General features: G+C 39.6%; 2 protein-coding genes across 4 annotated transcripts; one reads left to right on the plus strand and one right to left on the minus strand.

Annotated features, from left to right (window-relative positions):
• The first annotated feature begins 73 nt into the window (after positions 1-73).
• Positions 74-9,276, plus strand: ZUP1 (zinc finger containing ubiquitin peptidase 1). Its single transcript, XM_030944952.1, has 9 exons — positions 74-441; positions 1,958-2,074; positions 3,013-3,122; positions 3,871-4,039; positions 5,542-5,730; positions 6,051-6,219; positions 6,845-6,996; positions 7,328-7,548; positions 8,566-9,276. Exons 1-9 carry the CDS (start codon positions 147-149, stop codon positions 8,611-8,613), a joined length of 1,470 nt encoding a protein of 489 aa, XP_030800812.1. The 5' UTR covers positions 74-146; the 3' UTR covers positions 8,614-9,276.
• Positions 9,277-10,425: 1,149 nt separating this feature from the next.
• Positions 10,426-21,209, minus strand: RWDD1 (RWD domain containing 1). Of its 3 annotated transcripts, XM_030944966.1 has the most exons (8): positions 21,054-21,182; positions 20,242-20,381; positions 19,328-19,393; positions 17,945-18,075; positions 16,859-17,002; positions 15,729-15,861; positions 14,559-14,621; positions 10,426-12,852 (listed from the first exon to the last, which is right to left on the minus strand). In XM_030944966.1, exons 4-8 carry the CDS (start codon positions 17,972-17,974, stop codon positions 12,740-12,742), a joined length of 483 nt encoding a protein of 160 aa, XP_030800826.1. In that variant the 5' UTR covers positions 17,975-18,075; positions 19,328-19,393; positions 20,242-20,381; positions 21,054-21,182; the 3' UTR covers positions 10,426-12,739. The 3 variants fall into 3 exon arrangements, with proteins under 3 accessions (XP_030800826.1, XP_030800825.1, XP_030800824.1); XM_030944965.1 differs by lacking the exon at positions 20,242-20,381 and having other exon boundaries at positions 21,054-21,209; XM_030944964.1 differs by lacking the exons at positions 20,242-20,381; positions 21,054-21,182 and adding an exon at positions 20,740-20,927.
• Positions 21,210-22,783: the final 1,574 nt, after the last annotated feature.

The following is a 22,783-nucleotide window of genomic DNA, read 5'->3' on the forward strand; positions in this document are numbered from 1 at the left end:
CGGCTCGCGCCCGCCCCGGGCCGGGGAACGGTGCTTCCCAGCGGGAAGCGCGCGCGCGCGCGCGGGAGGGAAGGAAGGAAGGCGGTGAGGGGGCCCGGTGACGGAGCCCCGTGACGGAGCCCGGTGTCCGCGGTGCCGCTGCTGCCATGGTGCTGTGCGACGTGTGCGGCCGGGCCCTGCCCTCCGAGGCGGCGGCCGGGCGGCACCCGCGGCGCCCGTCCCTGTGCCGCCGCCAGCCCCGCTGCCCGCTCTGCGCCGCCGCCGTGGGCTGCGAGGAGCTCCGGCGGCACATGGAGACGGCCCACCCGGAGCCGGGCCCGCCGGGCTCCCGCCGCCCGGGGGCGCCGCCCGAGTGCCCGTTCTGCGGGGAGGCGGCGGGGCGGGAGCTGGAGGAGCACGTCAGGGCGCGGCACGGGCACCTGCTGGGCGCCCCCGGCACGGGTGAGCGGCGCTGGGCAGGGACGGGTCCCTCCGCGGGGATCGGGGCTGGCAACGGGAAACCGGCCGGGCGATGAAGTTGCAACAAAGGAAGTAGTTATGTGTTTAGGTAGTGTAGTTTAATGGACTAATTTGATTCGTTTATTCTGGGCGTGATCAGAGTTTTATTTTGACTGATTGGCCGAATGCTGGTAGTTATTTCAGAAACTTTAAGGTGGCATCTCTGCTGGTGGGTAATACCCTTAGAAGACTAACATTTGTGATGTAACAGGCTACATATACTGACTAGATAAATGGTGGTTAGAATGCAAAATGTGCCAGTACAGTCAACCACACTGCATAATCTGTGATTAAAATGTTTTTCGTAACGAATTCCCCCCGCCAAGAACACACCCACCCCCCAGGTCTTAGCACTGAACAACATTTTACTTCCATGTGTGCAAATAATGCAAGAGTTTGAATAATTTACTTGCCTGCATGCCAGTTTCTGCTTTAAAAATAGTTATATTAAGGTGTTTTGGTTTTTTATGTATTTAACAGGTTTCAGGAAACTGTATTTTTCAGGGTTACGTTAAATGCTTCTGGTGAATTTAGATGATTATACCACCAAGTTTTCCTCCAACCAGTCATAAACATTTAGTTGGGGCAAATGCCTTCCAGAAACTGCTAACACAGGATATCAGTTCTTATGCTTTATGAACAGAGGAAGGTGCAGAAAAATCCTAGGGACTCGAGGAGAGCAGTAAAGATGGAGTCAGACACTTGTCTGTGGTTCCCAGTGACAGAACAACAGGCAGTGGGCCCGAGTCAAAATATGAGGAATGCTATTTAAATACAAGAGCGCTTCTTTTTACTGTGAAAGTGGTTAAACACCAGAATATGTTCCTCTGGGAAGTTTGTGAAGAGTCTATGCTTGGAATTATTCAAAAAATGACTGGGAAAAGCTGTGTGTAACTTTACCTATTTAATGTGACCATTCTACCAGGGACTGTATAGTCTCCAGAAATCCTTTTGAATTTTACCTATACTACATGGTACCCTCAATAATAATCCTAAAACTGCAGAAAGAACATTTATTTGAGGAGATGTGGGAAGACCAACAAAATAAGAATGACAGCACTTTTTATTCTTTCAGGCCAACAACTGCTGTGTTATTACGTGAATGTTAAATTTTTCTGTTAGCAGAACACATCTTCTTATTAATGGTTTGATATTTCAGACTAAGCATTTCTTGATACAAATGTGGTCATAGCAAATTGTAATCTGTAAGTTAAATGGGGAAAAACTTAATCAAAAGAAGGAAAATATGCCTTAAATTTTTCATGTATTTAGATACAAATTCTTAACTGCTGAGGAAAGTAACAGTTGTTAAGAATTTGCTTCCTTTCACTGAGGAATTTCAGTGGCAACACAAACTTCATTACTGTGTATTTGTTTTAGATTGTATATCAGTTAGGGGATGATTCTAGCGAAGAACCACAGGAATTGCATTAATCAAGAAACTGAATTTCTTTTTCAGACACAGGAAATGGTGAACAGCTCTATGAATGTCCTATGTGTAGTCTTACCTGTACAAACATTCAGATTCTTGAAGAGCATGTGGATTTACACTTAGAGGAACAGAACTTTTCAGAAGGTACATGAAAGGGCACAGGCTTGATAATACTTGAAAGCATTTGCAGGTATTTGCATGTTGTGAAGAAGAGTGTAGGATCTCACATGAAATTTAAAAAATATATTTCTGTATTTAAAGGGAATTTGGACGTATGTATAGTGAAGTTAACATAGCTAAGGTCCTATCACTTGCCCAAGTGCTCTACTTTATTACCAGGCTAATAAGGAAATCTTTGTCTGTGCATGATTGCATGTATGCTAGCCAAAGGAAAAACTTGGAGCAAAAAATGTTTAAAAGACAACAGTAATATATATTTGTTTTTCTAGCTCTGTAGAAGGTTTACATAAATGGAGTTTACAGTGGCACATTCCACTGTGATGAGTTGAGAATTTATAGCTTATGAAAACTTCATTTTTTTCTCAATTTATTTCTGCAAATACTTTGCTGATTCATTAATCATAGCATTAAAGTAAAAAATCTAAATTAATTTTATTTTATAACATGGCTAAGAGAATCTTAGGGATTCCCTATTCAGTTCTCCAATTGTACAGTTTTGTCACTTCCTTGTGAGACTGCTAGCAATGGTCCTAGATGCTAATAAGTGGTATTAAAGGAACTGAGACTTCTTGCTAATAGTCAAGTGAAACACAGTAAACAAAAACTGTCTTCTCAGTGCTACAGGTATGTGCATTATTTGCCAAGTAATTGCTCGAGTAACTGCATGAACTTTGTCCAAGTCCAGAGTCTGAGTCTTGGTAGACTGAATGCCATCAGTCCTGTTCAGCATTCATTGCTAATAACTCAAAATAACGTGGGGTGCATCTCCTAAAATTAATGCCCAATTGTGTTTACGTATGTCTGCTTAGAAAGGAATCTCTAAAAATTAAACAAATGATCCCTCAAAGCATTACTGCCCTCCTGACCAAGTCCCCTCACTTTGAAATGTTGTCCTGGGATAGGTGGAAACATGAGAGATCTAGAACTGGCTCAGCAACTCCAAACTGAAGAGGATGAACGGCAGAGATCAGAAGAAGAGAAGCGAGAGAGAGAAGAATTTAAAAAGCTGCAGGTACACTCTTGTTTCTGAATGGTAAATTTAAAACCAGTTGGGCCTTTAGAAGCTGAGTATCTTGGAATTGTAATGTCCTGGAATGGCCTTGCCAGGTCAGACTGCAAGCCACACAGTCTGTGTTGAGGTAATGGTACGGGATGGGTTGGAAGCAAATTCAGTCTCTTGGCAGTGCTGATCCTGGCAGAGTGCTGGACATGACAGTCTTGAGCTACTTGGCTTTACAGCTTTGAGTGGTGCTGGCTCAGGATGGGGCTGGCTGCTCCCTGTGCTTGCTGTTCTGCTCTCCCAGCAGCTGCTGCCAGTGCTCCAGCCAGCTCTTGTGCTCTGCCTTGCAGTGCAGCCTGGTGCATATTCCTTGCCAGAGTGCCAAAGGCTCTGAACATCCTGGATGTCCTTTACTGGAATACCATCACCTGCTCCAGGTCCTGCTTCCCTCTGTGTCCCATCTCACAGCCCTAGTAACTCATTTCCCACTCACATTGCCTCCTTGCCAGACTGCCTCTGTGCCGATGGCTCTGCCAAGAGAGAGCAGAGGGATGTGTCTGCTCTTCCAGGTGTGGCTTTCCTAGTCCCATATTCATGTTCAGGATTGAAGCTTCGTCTTCAGCTCTAAAATAATTGTAATTCTGAAGTTTTTATGTCTTACCTTTTTTCAAAGTTACTGATAGTGATTTTGAGAAACTGTATGGACAAAAGGTGAATTTTAAAAATGTGATTGAAATCATGTACATTCCATCCCTAACAGAGACAGTATGGCTTGGATAATTCTGGTGGCTTCAAGCAGCAATTTCTAAAGAATATGGAAAGAGAAGTTGATAGAGGAAGGATGCAGCCCTTTGAATATCATAAGAGAAAAGCTGACATGATGGAAAGTTTGGCTTCTGGTATAGATGATGGGAGAACCAAGACATCAGGTAAAGATGCTGAAATTATACAACTAAAACTGTACTTTCTAGACCTTAGATTGTAGTGACCAAACCAGTCTTTAACAAAACATATAATTCATTGCTTAATATTTGCTGTGTCTTAGTTCTAAGCATAATTTTCTAGATAAATCCAAATTGTTACAGTCCTAAATAAGGAAATTAAATCATATCTTGGTATATTTTTATTCTAACTTACAGGCTAGGCTGTTTTTTTTTTTTTTTTTTTCTCTTTTTCTTTCTTCTTTTTTTTCTCATTTTGGTTTTTTCTTTTTCCTGTGGATATTGGAACCAAGTTGTCTGGTTAATGGCACAAATAGATGTATTATATGTATCAGAAGATGCACATGTCTTATCACAAGCTCGTTGCCCTTGACTCTGTGCTTGATTACTGCTTAGTACTTGTTGGTTCCTAATCCAGTGTAGCTGTTCAAATTTGCAGCAGCTTTTTGTCTTGTGTTTCTGTTAATTGTTACATTGTGTAAGCTGGTTGCAGATAAGCACAGTGATCACCTGATTACAAAGCCCAAGAGAGGACTGGGAGGAGTAGACATCTACTTGATACATCTTCTCTTAAATGTTTTATGGTTGGTGCAGAAACACAGGGCAGATGGGTCTCTGTGCCCCTTTCAAAAGGCTCCCTTGTCTTTCCAAGACCACAATTCAATGGTCTTTGAGCCTATTGCTGATGGTTCTGGCTTACAAAATATCCACTTGGTTCTTAACAGGTAATATAAAATTTCTTCTGTCAAACAGATTGTGTGGAAATAACACATTTAAAGTTTTCATTCTTGGTAATGATTTAGATTTCAGAGAGAATCTTAGAAAATAATTTGTGGAGACTATGGAATAATTCTTTTCACAACAGCATGGCTATGAAAGGGCTTTGAGGATTTACATGTATGAATTGGAGAGAGCATTCCCAAACATATTTTTTCACATTAACAAAGGAGAACACTGGAATATCCTGTAAGAGTATTATTTGAAAATATTTACAATAATTCTCAAGTTCTGTGCCGTTTCTGCCATTCCTTTTTTTTTTCCCTCTTAGTTTCTCCAGGAAAAATAAGCTGGGGGGAATAAAAGGTTTACATAGTATGCATAAGTATTGCCATGTTTTTAAGATGATGTTGTACTGCAGGTGGCAGGGGCATAGGAATGCTTTATTGGTAACATACTTTTTCTATATCATTGTAATAGTTTCTTTGACTATTGCAGTTCATAATTTTGTTTAATTTAAAATAATCATTGTGTAGCAACAGTGAAAAAATAGATTTAGTTTTGAAAACTTCATAGTACATAAATTCATCCAAGTAAAGACCACTGAAATTAAATAGGGGCAATTTCCACTGATTTTGTGATTTGGGCTCTAAATGTAATGAAGTTTTAAAATAAATTGTATTAATCTGTATCTGTTCCAAGTTGGGGAAGGAGTCTTCTGGTAAATTTAGTTGTACATTTTACAGATAAACTTCATATTTTGTCTTCTTTAGGAGTCATTGAAGCATTGTGCAAGTACTATCAGAGTGAGAACAAAGATGTGAGGCGTGTATGGCTTTCAGCAGGAGTAGATCACTTCCACTCATCTTTGGGTGACAGAGGCTGGGGTTGTGGTTACAGGAATTTCCAAATGCTCCTTTCCTCACTGTTGCAAAACAGCTTCTACAATGACTGCCTGAGAGGTATTAAACAAAATGCTGCTTGTTCCACGTACCTTGGATGACAACCTGTTGACTGATGCTTTGCCTTTTCATTTACACAGCAAGTTTTACAAGGTCAATGATACCTATTAAATGGTGGTTATACCACTGGAACTTTCTGTGGAAGAGTCAGAGGTGAATACTTGAATACTGGCAAGAAATTATGTGGTTGAAGTTTTACCTTTAGTTTTTTTGGTGCATCTTTGTAACATCAACTGCCTGTTATAAAAGAAGCTGAATAGTTTTAATTAATAGACTATTTCAGTCACTGTAACAACAATTCAAAAGCTTTTCTGTTCCAGATACTACACTAATTCCTAGTATCCCAAAGATTCAGTCCATGATTGAAGATGCCTGGAGAGAAGGTTTTGATCCTCATGGGGCATCTCACTTCAACAACAGATTACATGGTTCCAAAGCATGGATAGGAGCATGTGAAATTTATTCACTATTAACCAGTCTCAGGATAAAGTAAATATTGCTTTTTGTTGTGGTTGTTATTATTAACTGCTGATTTAAGTGCTGTACCTTTAAAGGTTAGAATTCCCAACTGTGTGATGACGAAGCCACCTTAGTGACTAAATTTAACCATATATAAACAAATTGATTTAATGCAGCATGAAGCTGTCTAACTACTTACAGGTACAGGTAACTATTTATAGGAGGTACATAAACTGAGTAACTGCTTAGATCATTGAGACTTGATGCTGAATTATGCCACATATGCATAAATTAAAGCATTAAAAACTTCATTTCTCTGAAAGTTTCTTTTCAAGAAGAATCTGAATTTCAGCTATTTTCTATGGCTTTTAATTGGATTCTATAGTGTATAACATACAAAAAAATGTAACATTAATTTTTGCAAGTTTCACAAGTTCTTGTTAGACTGAACACAGTAGAGCATTTGTTTCTTATGTAATAAATTTTCCAGTTTGTGATAGTATATGTTTCATTGCTTTGTAATTATGTGTCCCTTACTTCTGTATTAAAAAATAAGAAAGTAGTACGGACCATTGGGTGCAGGAGGCAGGGACCCAGAGGTGAAAAGAAGCAACCTGCTTGAAATTTTGTTGTTTTCATTCTCAATGTTTTGTAGGTGCCAAATCATTGACTTTCACAAACCCACTGGCCCTATGGGTACACACCCTCGCTTGTTTGAGTGGATTTTACATTACTATTCTGCAGATAATGAAGGTGGTGCAAAGGTGGTGTGTACTTCCAAACCACCTATCTACTTGCAACATCAAGGTCAGTGTCACAATATGCTGGTTTCTTACCATTCTCTATCTCTTTACAGCAGTTCAGAGCAGCATTTTTTAGTCCTTCTTCATTGAATTGAAGGCTTGGTTTTATTTCCTGAAATTATCCTATTTCGTAAGAGCAACATTAAAGGTTGTATTTTTATTGGATGGAAGAGCTGAATGTGATTGGGATTTCAACTTTTTGACGTGTACTCTTATAACTGTCTTCTTAAATTCTGAGTAATGCCTGCCTTGATCTGAAAATCAGTCATAAGTTACAAGGTAGTAAATGGGATTTATATGTTTCTAAACTACTGAAACTCTTGTTTTGATGATAGGTCACAGTCGTACTGTTGTTGGAATAGAGGAGAAGAAGAACAAAAGCTTATGTTTGCTACTGTTTGACCCAGGATGTTCTTCCCAACAAATGCAGAAACTGCTGAAACAAAACAGTGATGGATCTGGTCTCAGACTACTTCAGAAATTTGTGGGTAACCTGAAAGAAAAGCAATATCAGATAGTGGCTGTAGATGGGGTGCTCTCTTTGGAAGAGAAAGCTGTAAGTATATCTCAGAAAACAGTTTCTGTTTGTGAAAATTTAAGACCATTTGCATCTCTTCTTTCAATGCTTATGCATATATGGTTGCATGGTGAATTTTTTGCATCTTTTCACTTTCCTTGATCTTTTTCTCTCCTGCTTTCTGCTTATATAATCCCAGGGTATCAAAGCCAATAACATTTTGCATATAAATGAATGCCACCTTGATGCAGCTGACAACTTCTAGGTCTTGTATGAAGCTTTCAGCTGTTTGCAGATGTAAATTGGGATTTTTTAAAATTTTCCATTTTCTTACAATGTTTTCTCCCAAATGACTGACTGTAAGCATGTAAGTTACTTACAAACACAGTGCAAAATTATGTTCAGAGGTTTGAGCTGTTGAAATTATTATGAATGCTATTCATGTGTTTGACTTTGGGGCATTTTACCTTTTTTAAGACCTTAGAGGTTTTCAGCAGATTGTCAAATGTGGTTTTTGTTTCTTAAGCTTTTTCTTTCCTACACTTACAAATTGATTCTGAGGTATTCCAATTCTGTGGTGTCGTATCAGCACTGTTCAGCATGTTCAAGCTTCAGGACACACTTTTATTTAAACTGAAAAAACTGGCAACTGAATCACTTGCTCAGCTATATTTAACGTGCATCTTGAAATGAGGTATTAAGTGTTTTCTGGCCCTGAACGTGTCAGAAGTGTCTGTGAAAAATGACCATCCTCTCCTCATTCTGGAAAAAAGCCTTAAAATTCAGGACACAGTGTAAAAAAGGTGTTGTTTGGGATTTGGTGAGGGTGGTGGTGTTCATTTGGTTTTGGTTTGCCACTTTTTTCTTCTTTTCAAAAATCTGATTTATATTTAAAAATATCAGTTGTATAGAGTGTTGTCTTGGAAGCTCCCATTTAAGTAAGATGGAACGTAACCCCTAACACTCTTTAAGATTACTAAACTGCTAATTTGGAAGAAGCTCTTTTAAGTGCTAGTTTTGTTCATTAAAGTATTTGCTTTTCCTCTCTATTTTTAGGCTCGCTGCCGTGCTTCTCAGGTCTTAACATCAGAGAAGATTCCTTAAAGGATACCTTTGTAACCTGCTTCTGGAACTTGCTGGGTGCAAAACATTAAACTTCTGGACTGTGACCTTAACCCAACAATTTTTAGACTTAAACTGTGTCTCCATAAGTGCTTGGGAGTTTTGGGAAAGCACTACACTGGAGTAAACCTGTAGTTTTTGTGTTCAGTCAAAACTCTGGCATCCTGATACAAATGTAACGGTGAAGTATACTGGTCCTTGTCTCACTAGAAAATGGGTTATTTTCTTAGTTGCTTAGAATTAGCAACACCTACTGTCTTGTAGCAAAGTATATACTGTTGGTAATCAGCAGTGGATAAAGATACTATGGAACTACTTCATTGGAGTTCCTGTCATGGTTTACCTCTGTAAATGTGTTTATGCTGCCACTGTGACCAGTCCTCTATTTCTTTACAGTTCAGTCTGTTGCACCAGGGATTAATTTACCAGTAAACTTCTTTTCAATTAGCTGGCCTCTCTAGATGTATCACTTGAATACATGTGCTTAGGAGGTGGATCAGTGTTGGCATTGGCTAAGAGGTCTAACAAAGCAGTGTCCAAAATAGTGTGTGTGCTTTAGGTGCTGTGCAAGACAATTCTTTGGGTAGAGGAATAAAATACTCCTTTTGTACCATGAATGAATAAAATTCATATATTTTTTAAAAGTGCTTATTCTATCTTCCCTTCATCCTTTTTTTTTTAATTTCTATTTTTTCTGTGTTTTATAACGTATATCCCAAAAGGACACTGCCTTTTGACTAGTGCCTCTGTTGTGCAGGGTTAATGCCATTTAAGAGACTGGAGCTGTCTGCTGAAACAAGTGTCTTGGGTGTTTGAGGCACTTTACTGTACCTAGGACGTGCTGCTCTGGTTCAATGTGAGAGCCCTGCCCCTCCAGGAGGGAAGCTGAGGGCTGGTGGAGCGTGTTGCAGCCTGTAGTACAGGCTGTTTTTGCTTTCCCAGCTGTATCATGCATCAACCTATTGTAGTTGGAGTTTAGATATATCCCTTTCAATGCTGACACCTAAATACAGGTGTAAGAGCCTTTACTGCTTTCTCTCATGTTTCATGTGCTCTGGCAATAAGAACTTGTTGTTTTTGGAAGCAGTGAAACATGTGAACATGTACACATATTACAATCCATAAATCATTGATCTTTCTGAAATACATGTAAAATTTTAAAAAAATAGTTATGAAAATGCATTCATTCAGTAGCTGTGTAGTAGTGGCCTTTAAGCTGTGAAAGGTTTAAATACTTAGGACACTAGTGGGGCTCAGACTAGGGAAGAGAGTTCCTGGGAACTGGGGGACTATCAGCTCCATGTTAGCCCTGGTCTGTGATGCAGGTGTCAAACAAATGGAAGGAAGGAAGGAAAAGGAGAGATGCCAATAATGCAATCATAATTTGGATGCAAAATCCTAGGCTTTGCAGCATGCTTGAGATTATACCCCTGGCATCTTGATGTGGTAGGCACCATCCTCTGAATTTTAACAGAGCTCTGGCACCAACTATTCAAAACACTCAGCCTGTTCAAAACTAAATTCACTCTGGTCAAGGTGCAGTGTTGCAACTCGCTATTGCCTCCATCCATTACAGTCCATGCTTTGGACTGAGGCAGTTAATATACAAGAAATGTTGTCAGCACTAGGATTTTAAATTACTGTAATTCTGTCAAAGTTTATAAATGAGGTTTTATTCAGTTAATATGAACTAGTTTTCCATTTAATCCAAAGTAGATAAGCTAATTCAAATCTCCCAGCTAAAAATCTCTTCTCTCTGTTCACTTTAGCAAACTAACACACACACAGCCAAGCTTATTCTCAGTCAAATTCCCTTTTTATTTCAGATGTTAATTGCTAACAAAGCTAAACAAATCTGCAGTTCAGACTGAGTTGCTACAACTTCTTCCAAGGACCTGGAGGAACAGATTTTATGCAATTTCTTTGTCACTTCAACCCTTATTATTTCCTCTGCTTTGAAATATAACAGCAAAAACACATTTTCACATTTTAACTTGTTTTACATAATTTTAACATCTTTTAAGCTATACATTCTCTGCATGAAAACCAATAAATATGTTAGTGTGAAAACAGACTAGAAAATTTCATTATTCTAGAAATATAATTCATGAGAAACTTTCTTTCATATGTAAATGACTTATCAGTGATCCACTTGGAAAATTTTCTGATTATCACATTTGCACAGACTACACAGGATTCTTGGATTTGGTCCAAATTTAGAGAGCTCCAATTCACTCCTTTTATGAAAAAACAGCAGTTTTAAACATACATAGCTAGAAATGGAAAGCAGCCTTAGGAATTAAATGGGGTTTTATGCAGCTGAGTTGATACAAACCAGAAATAATAAGTTCAGTGCTGAAGAGAATTTTAAAGCATCCTAGCAATTACCCAGGAAGCTGGATGTAGTAACTATGAAGCTTTCAATCCAACTGTCTCTTTGGAAATGACAAGATTTAATATCACATTAGCTCACAACTTTTTAATGTATCTGGTAACTCTGTTGGAGCACAGATCCTGCTTATTGCTTTGAAACCTAAAACATCATTGAGACCTAGATGCTTATCTAGAGTTCTTAGTAGCCAAAATTAAAAAGATCAAAGGGACGACAGTACGAACAAAGGCACATGGTTAATTTATAAAAGTATTTACAGGGTACTTGAAAACTTATTTCTATCTACTAGAAATTCATTCACCTTGAATGAAGAAAAGAAAAGAAAAAGGTTCAAGGAGGTCATCCTAAACAGATGTTCTCAAGTGGTATGAGCAGAGAATCTTATAACCATTAAATTAATTCCATAATTAAACTTCTCATCTTGACTATGGAATTTTCAAATACTAAAATTCATAAATTTATTATTCCTCTAAGCAATGTGATACTTTAGTGCAACCCTCTTCAAAGATTGAAGCTGGCACAGTTAAGGCAGTCTACTAACAGTCTTTAAAATTCAGCACACAGTGTTTAATCATTGAGGTGCCTGTCTCTCTGTTTGGAAAGCTGTCTTTTAACACCATCATCCTTCTAGCGCTGCAGTTTCAAACACAGCATGTTTAAACACTGCAGATCTTGCAGTTTGGGCTTTTTGGAGGTGGTAAGGGAGGAGTCCAACAGCTGTTAGCTCCAGAAACAACTCTGAAGGATGGGCAACATCCCCAAGTTGATGTGTAGCTTTACTGCATTCTGTGCTAACCTTCACAGGCTGCCAACACAATGCTTCTAGAACTACACCAGTTACATTCAAACCTGTAGAGCACTCTGTAAACCCTGCTGCTGTAATGTGCACTCCACTCATAGTGTTTCAATACAGTCTGTTGCCAAAAGCAAACTCATTTTCCTAAGGTGAATTTTGATTTTTCATACAATTTCATTGAGGCACACATTCAGAAAACCCCAAACCATCTCTGAAGAAAACAACCAAACTTCAAGAGGCTTCACATTCTGATTTTTTTCCCCCTACTGACCTGAACTCACCCTTTCAAAAATATTATTCATGACTATAGCAAAAAAATTAATTCTAATTGTATGGAAATGGTTTCCACTACACTTTAATAAGGCTATACAACAAAGGTGACTAGTGCTGTCTATCTACAGCTGATAAATTGGGGCACCAGAACTGACTTGAATTATTAAAAAATTGCACAGGAGGAACAAAAAATAAATAACTGCATAGTATGTGATCCCTTTTTATTCACCAAAGCTGTCCATGTTTATCCCAGGTGGAAGACAGCAGAAAAGCTGCTCAGCATTCAGGTGCAGGTGTGTTTAGTGCTTGCTGTAACACCTTTCCATCTTGCATGTTGCCACATCTCTTCAAAGGACAATTACAGAAGTAGGGAGGAAAAAAATTAGAGAAAATAGAAAAGCGTTTTCAGACAGATCAATATTTCTCAAATTTTTCATTTCAAATGTTAAAGTAAGTTTATTTATAGTGAAAGTCATCAGAAGACCATTCTCCTGGATTTAAAATATGTTGGTTTTTTTCTCTGGAAAAAAAATTAAGAAAAAATAAAAACAATACACATTACTAAGACCACAGATGCTGTGGCTTTCCTGCCTGCCCCTCTCTCCTTACATATGTCCATACTGATGACAGAATCAGTTCAAATAAGTCTAATCACTATCTAAATTAACAGGGTTGTAGTCAGGGTCATCCTCTTCATCCTCCAATTCTAAATCATCCATTTCTTGGAATAAAGATTCATCAACCTCCACATTGTTTCCAGCTGTAAGGAATAGAAAGATACTTTAATTTCACGCAACAAGGAAAACATTAACAACAAAACATACAAGATTTTTTGTATTAGTTCTTCAATGTAGGTAGTTGCTAATTTACTTGGCTTTTATACATCAAATAGGTATGGAAAAGTAAATGCCACATTTTATCTTTTTACAGCTGAACTTTTTTTCTTTGTATCAAAACCAGTCAAGAGAAATGTCACACAGAGCTTCAGAATTCATTGGGAGCATGAAATTAACATTTACATTTCCCAGAAGCAGAGGTTCTTTCTCCCCAGGACAGCCAAAGCAGGAGCTCAGGACCTCACAGTTGGAATAATTACTACCATCCTAGTGAGATAAATGCACAGGGCTCATAAAAATTCCTTGCACACCATATACTGACATACATGCATTTGCTTTCGGATTTAAATTTTAGAAGCAAGATGAAGCTTTGGCTACTTTCACATTTTCTTCTCAAAGAGATGCTGCTGACCTAAAGATAAAACTCTAAGATTGCTATTTTATTTTTATGTATCAACAGTGACATCTTCTGGTCACCAAATAAAGTTTCTATTATTTCACTGGGCTTGAAGGCACCTATAGAAGATAATGCCATTATCCTCTGAAACTTAGTAGTACATGCTACTGTAATGTTAAAACAGACTTAATAACCTGTTGCATCTATGACAGAATGAAAGCAGCAATTAGAATGGGAGTTTTAATCACCAGTAGCAACAGGATTACAAATTAATATATTAATCCCAAATCATCTGGGCAGAGAGCCCAGGTAGAGGTCTGTTCCTCCCTTGAGGCAGCCAAATGTGCTATCAATAAGCAATCTTCAATTTAGGTATTTTGTAGGAAGACAAGATTAAATTATTCCATGTTAAAGAAACTAAACTCCCCCATAACTACCATTTCCAGTTTATACTCACTGACATTCATAAACTTTTTTTAATTGTTATTTGCAGAGAAGAATCTTGACCCTCTTCTGCCTGTGTTTTGTGAAAGATACCAGTAGATAATGCAGCTGCATTAAAGAACTCTCTTACCTCAAAACTCAGGTATTTTAAACTAGGATACTAAAAACGGTACAGCAAATTAAACAGGTATGTTACTGTATGTGCTTTTATGTGCTTTATCTCCAACTGGTTTTCCAAGTTTAATATTTTTCTGACCCAGGCTTACAGAATTTTCATCTGGCACCAGGTCAGTATTTTAGGTAAGGTAACAGGCCCATCTGCAGAAACCATGAAAAAGAACTGGGTTGCACAGGAGCCAGTAACATTTATTTTGACCTGCAAGATGTTTACTATTGGTGCTGAGGTTCAGAGAAAAGATGACAAAAGTTCAAGACCTATACTTGAAGCCAGGGAAGGCTGGCTATCAGAAAAAAAAATCAGGGCTGAGTTGGGATTTTTTATTTTATTTTTGCTTCTGGTCCAATCATTTAAACAGAAGCAACGTAAGTGAGATCACCTCAAGCACAAGGCTGCAAATAAATACACTTTATCATCTTGAAAAGGTTTTGGTTTTGAGAAAAGTTAAAATTCTGTTCACTCTGCAAAGCAGTACTTCTCAGAAAGTTCTTCCAATGTAAAAGGGATTCTAAAAAAAGATTTAAAGTCAAAAATATAACACAGATTTTGCTTAGGAACTTTGACCTTTTTAAGCCACTGACTTTCAGTAGTGGAATCAAATAGGAATTTACCTTCCTCCAAGAACTGGATGTCAGAGGTGTCAAGGTTGTGATCCATTTCAAACAGCTGTTTACCTAGAAATAAAATAAAAACTAATATATAAGCAAGTACAGCTCTGAAGCAACTCTCAACCCAAGGCAGCAATTAGTCAGCATGTGTATTTTAGTCTTTTCAAATCAACCAATTCTAGCAGTCTTTTGTGTTTTTAACTGCTCATTTCTGTAAGCTCCCCATTCTGTTTTGTTTTTTTTTAATTCATCCATGCCAACAAGTGAAATGGGTCACTGTAATGTTATTAAGAGTTTAATAATGGGGGGCAGCAAAAATTTACACTCCACAGCCTGTGGTTAGTCCTTATTCCTTTAGTCTTCATCTTGCATTCCACAACAAATCCTCTGTTGGAACTGGGAAGGACATCAGCTGACTCCTCCACCTTTTTTTTATAAATTCTCCCATTCAAAAAGCAACTTGGATATACACAAATCACCAGCTCCTACACACACACACACACAGAGCTGTGAAGGCAACACCACAGAAGAGTGAAGTTTTTCTGACTGGGAGGGACAGGAAGAAAAGCTCAAGACTCTTTGACATAAACCATCTATCTTCCATCTACATTGCTCATGCAAGCTTCCACAAGCAAGACTGCTTGGTGTCCATGGTAATACTGGAATCACACCAATGACATCCAAGAATAAACTTGGTTTAGGTTTTCTAAAGGGAAGCTTTCACAAACTACATTTATATAGAGAAAAACAGACACCACATACTAACAATACTTTAAAGAACAGGAAAACTAGAAGCCTGATTTCTGTTATCTCATCTTTGCAGATTCCCAAATGCATACCCTTCAGAGAGGAATCAAGCATGTCCCCTGTCCTGTACTGCTTTTTATGAAGCTTAATACCATTAAAATTTCCACCTCTGTCAAGTTTCATCAAAACTAGCCAGAAGTGAGGAGAAAACAGAACAGTGATACAGCATGACCACCAGTGATTATGTTTATTCAGGTAATCAGGTCAAAAGAAGATCCAGCATCACAAAAGAACCAGTTCAAAGCTAAGCCATGCAGACTATGGAGCAGGATGCCAAGACCTATCATCTGTGTAAAGATTACTTTTAGACTTGTCATTATAGGCTGATAGCATTGCAGAAATTTCACAACCAGTATTAAAACATACCGCTTAGCTTATTTTTGCCCGCTTGTTCTTCTTCTTTCATCTTTTTCCTTTTTATTTCTAGAAGCTCTGCATCAAACTTAGCTTTCCAATTAAGGAAATTCTCAATGGTAACAGGAGTGCCATGAAAACGTTGCTGGAAGAACAGAAAACAAGGCTGCAAACACAACTTGCAAAGCTACAAGTGAAGATAAGCATTCTCTTAATTATTTAAATTACAACACTCAAGAAACACTGCTTGCTGTGAAGTATTCTGAGAAATTTCTCCTAATCCTTAGAGGATATAAAGAACACATTCTTGTGGGTTTTGTCATGGGAGTCTCTCCTCAGAGAACTATACTGAGATGAAAACTCTCATGGAAGAACCCTGCATACTCCTTTTGGACCTAGAGTGCAATAGTTCACAACTCCCCATTAATACAGTTTATTTATAAGCAGGCAGCACTTCTTATCAACCCTTAAGTGCAATCTACTCTGAATTATTGTCCATTAAAATACATTAATCCTTTTATATTGCTGAAACAGAAAAAAAAAAAAGATTATTTTTTCTCAGAAATTTCTTTGCTAATTTTCAGAAATACAGAACCTTCCAAGTCCCATCACCCTCCAGTTATTTCTCAGAAAGTGAGTGAAAACTCATTAGTTGGATTTATCACAGCACAATCCACAAATGGTGAAACTATTCTACAGGAGGGCAAACCAGTCCTGAAGATTGGTCCCACCGCTTCCACCCTATCCACTCAGTCTACCAAGGAAGACAGCCTTCCTCAAACCACAGAGCCCATGTGCAGCATGACATATTCTAGTCTTTTTTACTCCCCATTCCCTCTTGCTTCCCCTTCTTCCAGCAAAAAACTGTCTACAGCAAATGTGATTTCATTTGGGAAAAATCCCTTAGGAAGTAATGCTAGAAGGGACTGTGAACTTGCAGTTAAGACTCTAAAAATACTGTTTAAGAAAAAAGGGAAATAAAAGTTCACTTAAGTTCACTAAACAGTCTTCTTATGTTTCAATTAAATAATCTTTAGAATAGGTGTTCCTTTCCCACAGCAACTGAGAACTGCTCCTGCACCAAATCAATGCATTTTAAAGAAGCTGGAAGTCTTTTTCATTGAAGACATTATTTTACATACCTTCTCTTCTTCCTCTGCTTCTCTTTCTTTCTGTTTCTTCTCTTCTTCTCTTCGTGTTTTTATTTGATCCACTATTTCATTTAACTTCTCCTGTACTGCTGAGACCAGAGTGAAGATCATTACCATTCCTAAATTTTCTTCTGCCTACAACACAAAGAAGGCAACTTCAAACAGAAGAACCTGAATGCATAAATATGTTTATAGAAAGCAGGATGTCGTGCAAATGCAGAGGGCACAGCTGACACATTCTGCACCAGTCTCAAAAGCTTGCTGTAAAATTCAAATTCAACGGGCCAGTTAATTCAGTCAGTTATCCCCAAATGGGTATGCAGCAAAACACAAAGATGAATGTCTGTGACTGGGTTATTAACACATTATAGATATCCTCTGAAAGGCTTTTTCATGAATAAAACAAAACCTACAGTAGAAACACAACTCTAAAATTTGAATATCATAAATCATAAGAGACAAGTCACTCAGAATCTTTCTTCTCCTGGAACAGATTACTCCTTAATACTATTTCATGCTCCTTTGATGTGAGACGGTTCATATTATGCCATATAACATATTATGGCAATTTTAAGGCAGTGAGGACTTGTCAGAAATTCCTGAAACCAAAGAAATGCTTCCTTTTTTCCTTCACAATGCACTCTCACTGATCCTAAAGGTTGATGAGATCCACCCCACCCCCAAAGAGTTATGTTATCAAAAAGAATCAAGAATCAATGTGGCATTTTTTAATATTTCCAGATAAAACTGAGGTGGCTTATTTTCACAAATTATATATATATATACACACACACATACAGAGTTAAACAAATTCACCTTAAGCTGGAAGTGAAAAAGAGGAGAAACCCTAGTGCACCTCCGTTTCATTATTCTACATTATTGCACACACTGAATTAGCCCTATATCTTACCTCAGTGATGTCATTCACCAAACTCAAACCACAAGGTAAGTCTCTATAGTATGGAACAGGTTTCAGATCAGTAGCAGATACCTCTGAAAACAACTGATTTGAGAGAGAAATTCTAGCCCATGTGTGAAGTGGTATCAAGCTGTAGCAAGATATTCTGTCTTTCTTACCTGCTGCTCTAGCAGTTTTATTATGTCCATGACATCATTATCATCAAGATTCTCCTGTGAGACAATTTCATATAGTGGAGTTTCATCAGGGTATTTTTCTCTATAGGTAAATTTAAGGGTTGTTTGGACAGCTACAAGATAAAGAAACACATATTCTTATGGTGATAACTCTATAACTTTAATGGTATGTTTTCCTACTGCATCGACAGCCTAAAGATTATAGAATATAAAATATTCTTGCCTGTAAGGAACAGTCTTCTTATACAGATTTTAAACCAATATGAACAGATTTAAACATAACCCAAGAGTTCAAATAAATTAAGATGATAAAGTTCACACTTGCACCAACTATTAAAACCTACTCAAGTCTGAGAGGTCTTTAGGAAGACTGAAAAACCTCCTGTGGTATGACAGGTACTAGAGCAGTAATCTCCCTCATATTTTACTTAAAGCTGGAAAACAGCAAGAGTCGTAATAACAGAACTAGAGAAAATCTCAGCATATTAACACCTCAGGTTCTGTGTGCCTGGGTGAAGTACCAACCTCTGTGTTGGGTTCCAGGGCTCCACACTGTGGACAAACACACTATGTCCACTAGAAGTTATTAAGCAGAGAACTGCCTTAGAAAAAATGCATTCAATCTGAAGCTGCCCAGAGCCAGGCTAACATGGAAACAAGGCAAAAGAGAATCAAGTTCCTTTTACACATCCTCCCAGAACACCAGGGAGAAGCTTTCCCTTAGTTCCACACTCACAGTGCTCAGCAGCACAGCTGTCTGTGCAACACAGACACCTGCTCTAAGCAGGGCTTACTCCTTTCAAACTAAGTAAAGGCAGCACCAATTTATTCCTTCTGTTATAGTATCCAGAACAGCAGCTTTCATTCTTGCTTGGAGTAAGTCTTGCTTAAATTTTCCCACGCAATTGTTGGTACTCAAAAAATACACAGGGACTTGGGACCCACAGCCTTCTGCTCTGGAACTGCTCCTTAAGGGCTGCACATTCACAGCACACAGACTCAACTCTCCCACGTAGCTGGCACACACACAGTTGCCAGAAAACAAATCCTCTCACAACATGTCTGTAAGCCACTGGAAGGATGGTGACAACCCATGCTTTTTGAAGCTATGCTACAAAGCCTTTGAGATTCAGCAGAAAGCAGTCCTACAGTGACAGCATAACATTTCTGCAAACTGAACAAGGATCACCCAAATCCTTGAACTATATTTGCAAGGGAATGTTTGCTGTATTAGGCCCCTATAAGGATCTAAGTGGAGGTATACACTAAGTGGAGATACACAAGTGGAGCTGTTGAATAGAATAGAATAATAGAATCAGATTTAAACACATACAGAAGTTTCTGAGTAAGACATGATCAACTTACTTTCATCATTTTCTCCAGCTTCAGATGTCACAGTGATTGTGAAAGTTGTTGGCTTTTCTGACAGTACTATTAAAAGGAAAAAAGCAACAGTCAGGGAGAGTCCTTAAATCAATTACTTCACATCAGTGAAACTGAACTTCTTAAAGGACTTATAAAGAAAGTAAGCTCTTGATACAGTGTTTTTAACAAATTAAGGTAATACTTTTCATTTAACAGCTATTTTCCATACGATGTGATGCCTGGAGTCTCTTTGAATGAGACCACACATCATCAAACAATACCAAAGGGTTTCATTTTTGGAAAACTTTCTCTTCTGGAGGTTTCACTGCTTCAAAAAGCGCAAATCAAATCAAACAACTTCTGGCAGTGCACTGACTGCATGCAGAAAGCTACCAAAGCTGATCTGCTTTACTGCACTAAATGTGCCTGAAGAACATCCAGCGCACTCTTGACCATGGACTATTTTTACAGTATGTCTGAACCTATATTTAAAACAGCTTAATGCAAGAAATGCTACTAACCAAGCAACCTACTAGAATGAAAATGTGTGAATCAGGCAGCTAGAAGATAGACAACACAACATAGCAAGAGCTGTGAACTGCATCTCTCCCAGGCTAAAAACCTCATTGTACAATTGTGGGCTGCAGACCACATACTCATGTAAGAGGTGCTCTGCATCTCTGTTATAACCTGTGCCCAAATTAGTGTACATACTCTCAAAGGATCAACCGAGTTTTGCCTAATTGCTAATGTGCTACTACAATCTTTACTCCCCTCTCCTCTCTTGGGCATAAAAGCACGAGTGAACAATAACTCTGAGTAAGCATCAGAGTAAAGGCTGTATCAAAGAATATAACTTCCATATCAGTATCAGATATCCAGCACCCCCAGCTACCAGAGATCAATTTATATACCTTTACGTAAATCTTTAACATAAAACCGAAGACCTGAAAAGATTTTCAGATTGAAGCAATACGCAATTGTACTGGGAAAATGTTTGTGTGGTGAAGTTACTGCCAAGTAAGATGCTGTGGAACTCTAGGCAGAGTAGACACTGTGCAGGAAGGAAACAGAAAATGCTCCAATTTTTCCACCCTTAATATTCTTTGGATACAGAATGCCAAAAATCATGTTGGATTAGGCAGCATTTGGATACTCTTGATTGTTTGATAGCAAATTGAAAATCCTGAAAAACTGATGAACCAATGTATCCACTACAGGAAAGTTCCAGCAGTATAACATGCTGCACCAAGGAATTAAAGCTTGCCTTTTTTTTCGCCTGCAACGGAGTAAGGCAGGTACTGGCAATATATTTACGAAGGAAACAGCACCTTTAAGTACCCCAAAACATCCCATGCCTTACGACCGCAACAAGCTTGCTAGCGGATAGGAAAACCGCTCGGCACACAAACCAATTCTCAGGGCTGCATCTTTTGAAAGGCTTCTCCGAAGAGCATCCTTCCAGCGCAGGGGACCGGCTTGCCCACGCCGGGCTGGCTGCTGAGCCACGGCGCTGAACGCGGCAGGGGCAGCGCCCACGGACGGGGCCACAGGGGCCATCAAGCGCTTTGCTCTTCCCGGCCAAGGAAAGGGAACCAACACCCCGAGCACCCCCCCGAGCCGCGCCGCTCGAACCCCCGCGGGACGCGCGGCAGCCCCGCCGCGGCCTCCCGCTCCTCCCCCCGCTCGCCGGCTGCCGGCCCGGCCCCGGCTGCCGGCCCCGCACCCGTGAACGAGTCCGGGTAGATGGACTCCAGCGCCTCCAGCTCGTTGCGCTGCTCCTCGCTGTAGTCGGTCATCGTGGCCCGCCGCCCACGGCCATGGGCCGCCCGCACCGCGACGCCGCCGCCACCCCCGCCCGCGCCTGCGTTGTCCCGGCCCCGTCCCGGCCCTTCCTAGCATGCCTCGCGCTCGCGGTAGGCGGGAATGCTGCCTCTGGGCTGGGCTGCGCTGCACCGACGGAGGGAGGGAGGCCGCGCACGGGGAGCCGGCCCGGCTGCTCCCCGGTGCCCTCAGAGCCGCGGTGCCCGCTGCTCGGTCAGCTCCAGCGCTCAGCTGCGGGCAGGACGGAGCGTACGTGGCGTGCGGGAGGGATCCTGCTGGATCCCAGCCCGCGCTGCTTCCCCGCCCCGCCCGGCAGCGGCGGCCTTGGCAGAGCTGAGGTCCGCAGTCCCCGAGTTGCACAGACCAGTGATGGTACGGTTCACTCTTGGACGTTCTTCCCTTGAAAATTTACAGGGATCAGCAAACTGAAGGGGATTCAAACCCGATGCTCTAGATATTGCCTAAGGGTACAGTGAAGGTAGCTGAATGCCATTTCTGCCAGAAATTGAAAGTTTATCAAATGCAGCTGGTGATTTGCACCTTAAAGTTAAACAATGCCTGCAAACTTCCTAGGAAACGTTCGCCGTGATTTCAGGAGTCCCATCACATCGGCGGCATTGCCATGATGTGTGTGCAGAACAGGAGTCGCCAAGGCTAACACTACTGGGAGCTGCCATGCTTTGGGGTTACCTGCCAAGATGGATTTAAGACTGACGAGGGTTAAAGAACAGCAGACCCTGATGGGTATGTGGTACACAGAGTAGATGTAAGGTGCGTCCTGTTCCTGGCCCCATGGCTGGCAGTTTTCCCACAGATACATTTTACAAGCCCAGGGTTTCCAGAAAAGTTACCATGGGCGTAAATAAAATAATTTTCATGTGAGCAAACTGGAATTCTAAGTGGATTATTGGGTAAGATTACTCATGTCAGTACAGTTTGACTGTTTAACTGTACCAACTCACAGAGTTGTCTGTAATAATGAATTAAAAGCTGTGCCTTCACTACCAATCCATGACATGTTTCAAAGAGGCAAGGAGTAAAGGGAAATACTCCAAAACTTAATATACTACAGCTGTAGTACTATGAATTAATATATACTAACAAAGTGATAGTCTGAGTATAATGGCAGGCTGACTTCACAGTGACAGATAGTATTTCTATTCAGTATTTTAAATTACATATTATTATGAAAAATACAGGGCAAATAGTAATCAGGACAAAATCAGAAACCATGGAGCCTAATTTAAAAATCAGGTGAGCAAGATATAAAAAGAATTTTACAGGTTACTCTTAACTGCAAATATTGCATCATTTTATAGTAGTACTGTAAAACAATAGAAGTGGAAAGAATTCACATGGACTAAAGACAGCAGGCTTTTGTCATTTGGATCCAGATATCAGCATAGAGGTTTTCTATCAAAACCTTCAGATACACAAATCAGTTGCATGTGTTCCAGATTACAGTGTTCCATCTTAAATAAAAAAACCTCCACAAATATTTTTAAAATTGAACCAGAAGTTGTGTTTACAACCAGAGGTACTTTGTTTCCTAAGGAGTTCACATAAACAATGCAGTCCCATTACCTTTTATAAGGTTTGCATGGCCAGATTTTGGTAGCAGGGACACTACAG

Source organism: Camarhynchus parvulus, chromosome 3, assembly GCF_901933205.1.
Source record: "Camarhynchus parvulus chromosome 3, STF_HiC, whole genome shotgun sequence".
NCBI classification, from domain to species: Eukaryota; Metazoa; Chordata; class Aves; order Passeriformes; family Thraupidae; genus Camarhynchus; species Camarhynchus parvulus.

Bases quoted from the DNA above. Each gene is read 5' to 3' on its own strand.
- ZUP1 (XM_030944952.1), top strand. From the start codon at position 147: ATGGTGCTGTGCGACGTGTGCGGCCGGGCCCTGCCCTCCGAGGCGGCG. The intron at 5,731-6,050 runs GTATTAAACAAA...TTTCTGTTCCAG, and splicing joins CTACAATGACTGCCTGAGAG to ATACTACACTAATTCCTAGT. The intron at 6,220-6,844 runs GTAAATATTGCT...AATGTTTTGTAG, and splicing joins TTAACCAGTCTCAGGATAAA to GTGCCAAATCATTGACTTTC.
- RWDD1 (XM_030944964.1), bottom strand. From the start codon at position 20,887: ATGGCCCCTGTGGCCCCGTCCGTGGGCGCTGCCCCTGCCGCGTTCAGC. The intron at 15,862-16,858 runs GTATGTAAAATA...CTGTTCTTCCAG, and splicing joins AAGCAGAGGAAGAAGAGAAG to CAACGTTTTCATGGCACTCC. The intron at 12,853-14,558 runs GTAAATTCCTAT...TATTCCTTACAG, and splicing joins CATCCAGTTCTTGGAGGAAG to CTGGAAACAATGTGGAGGTT.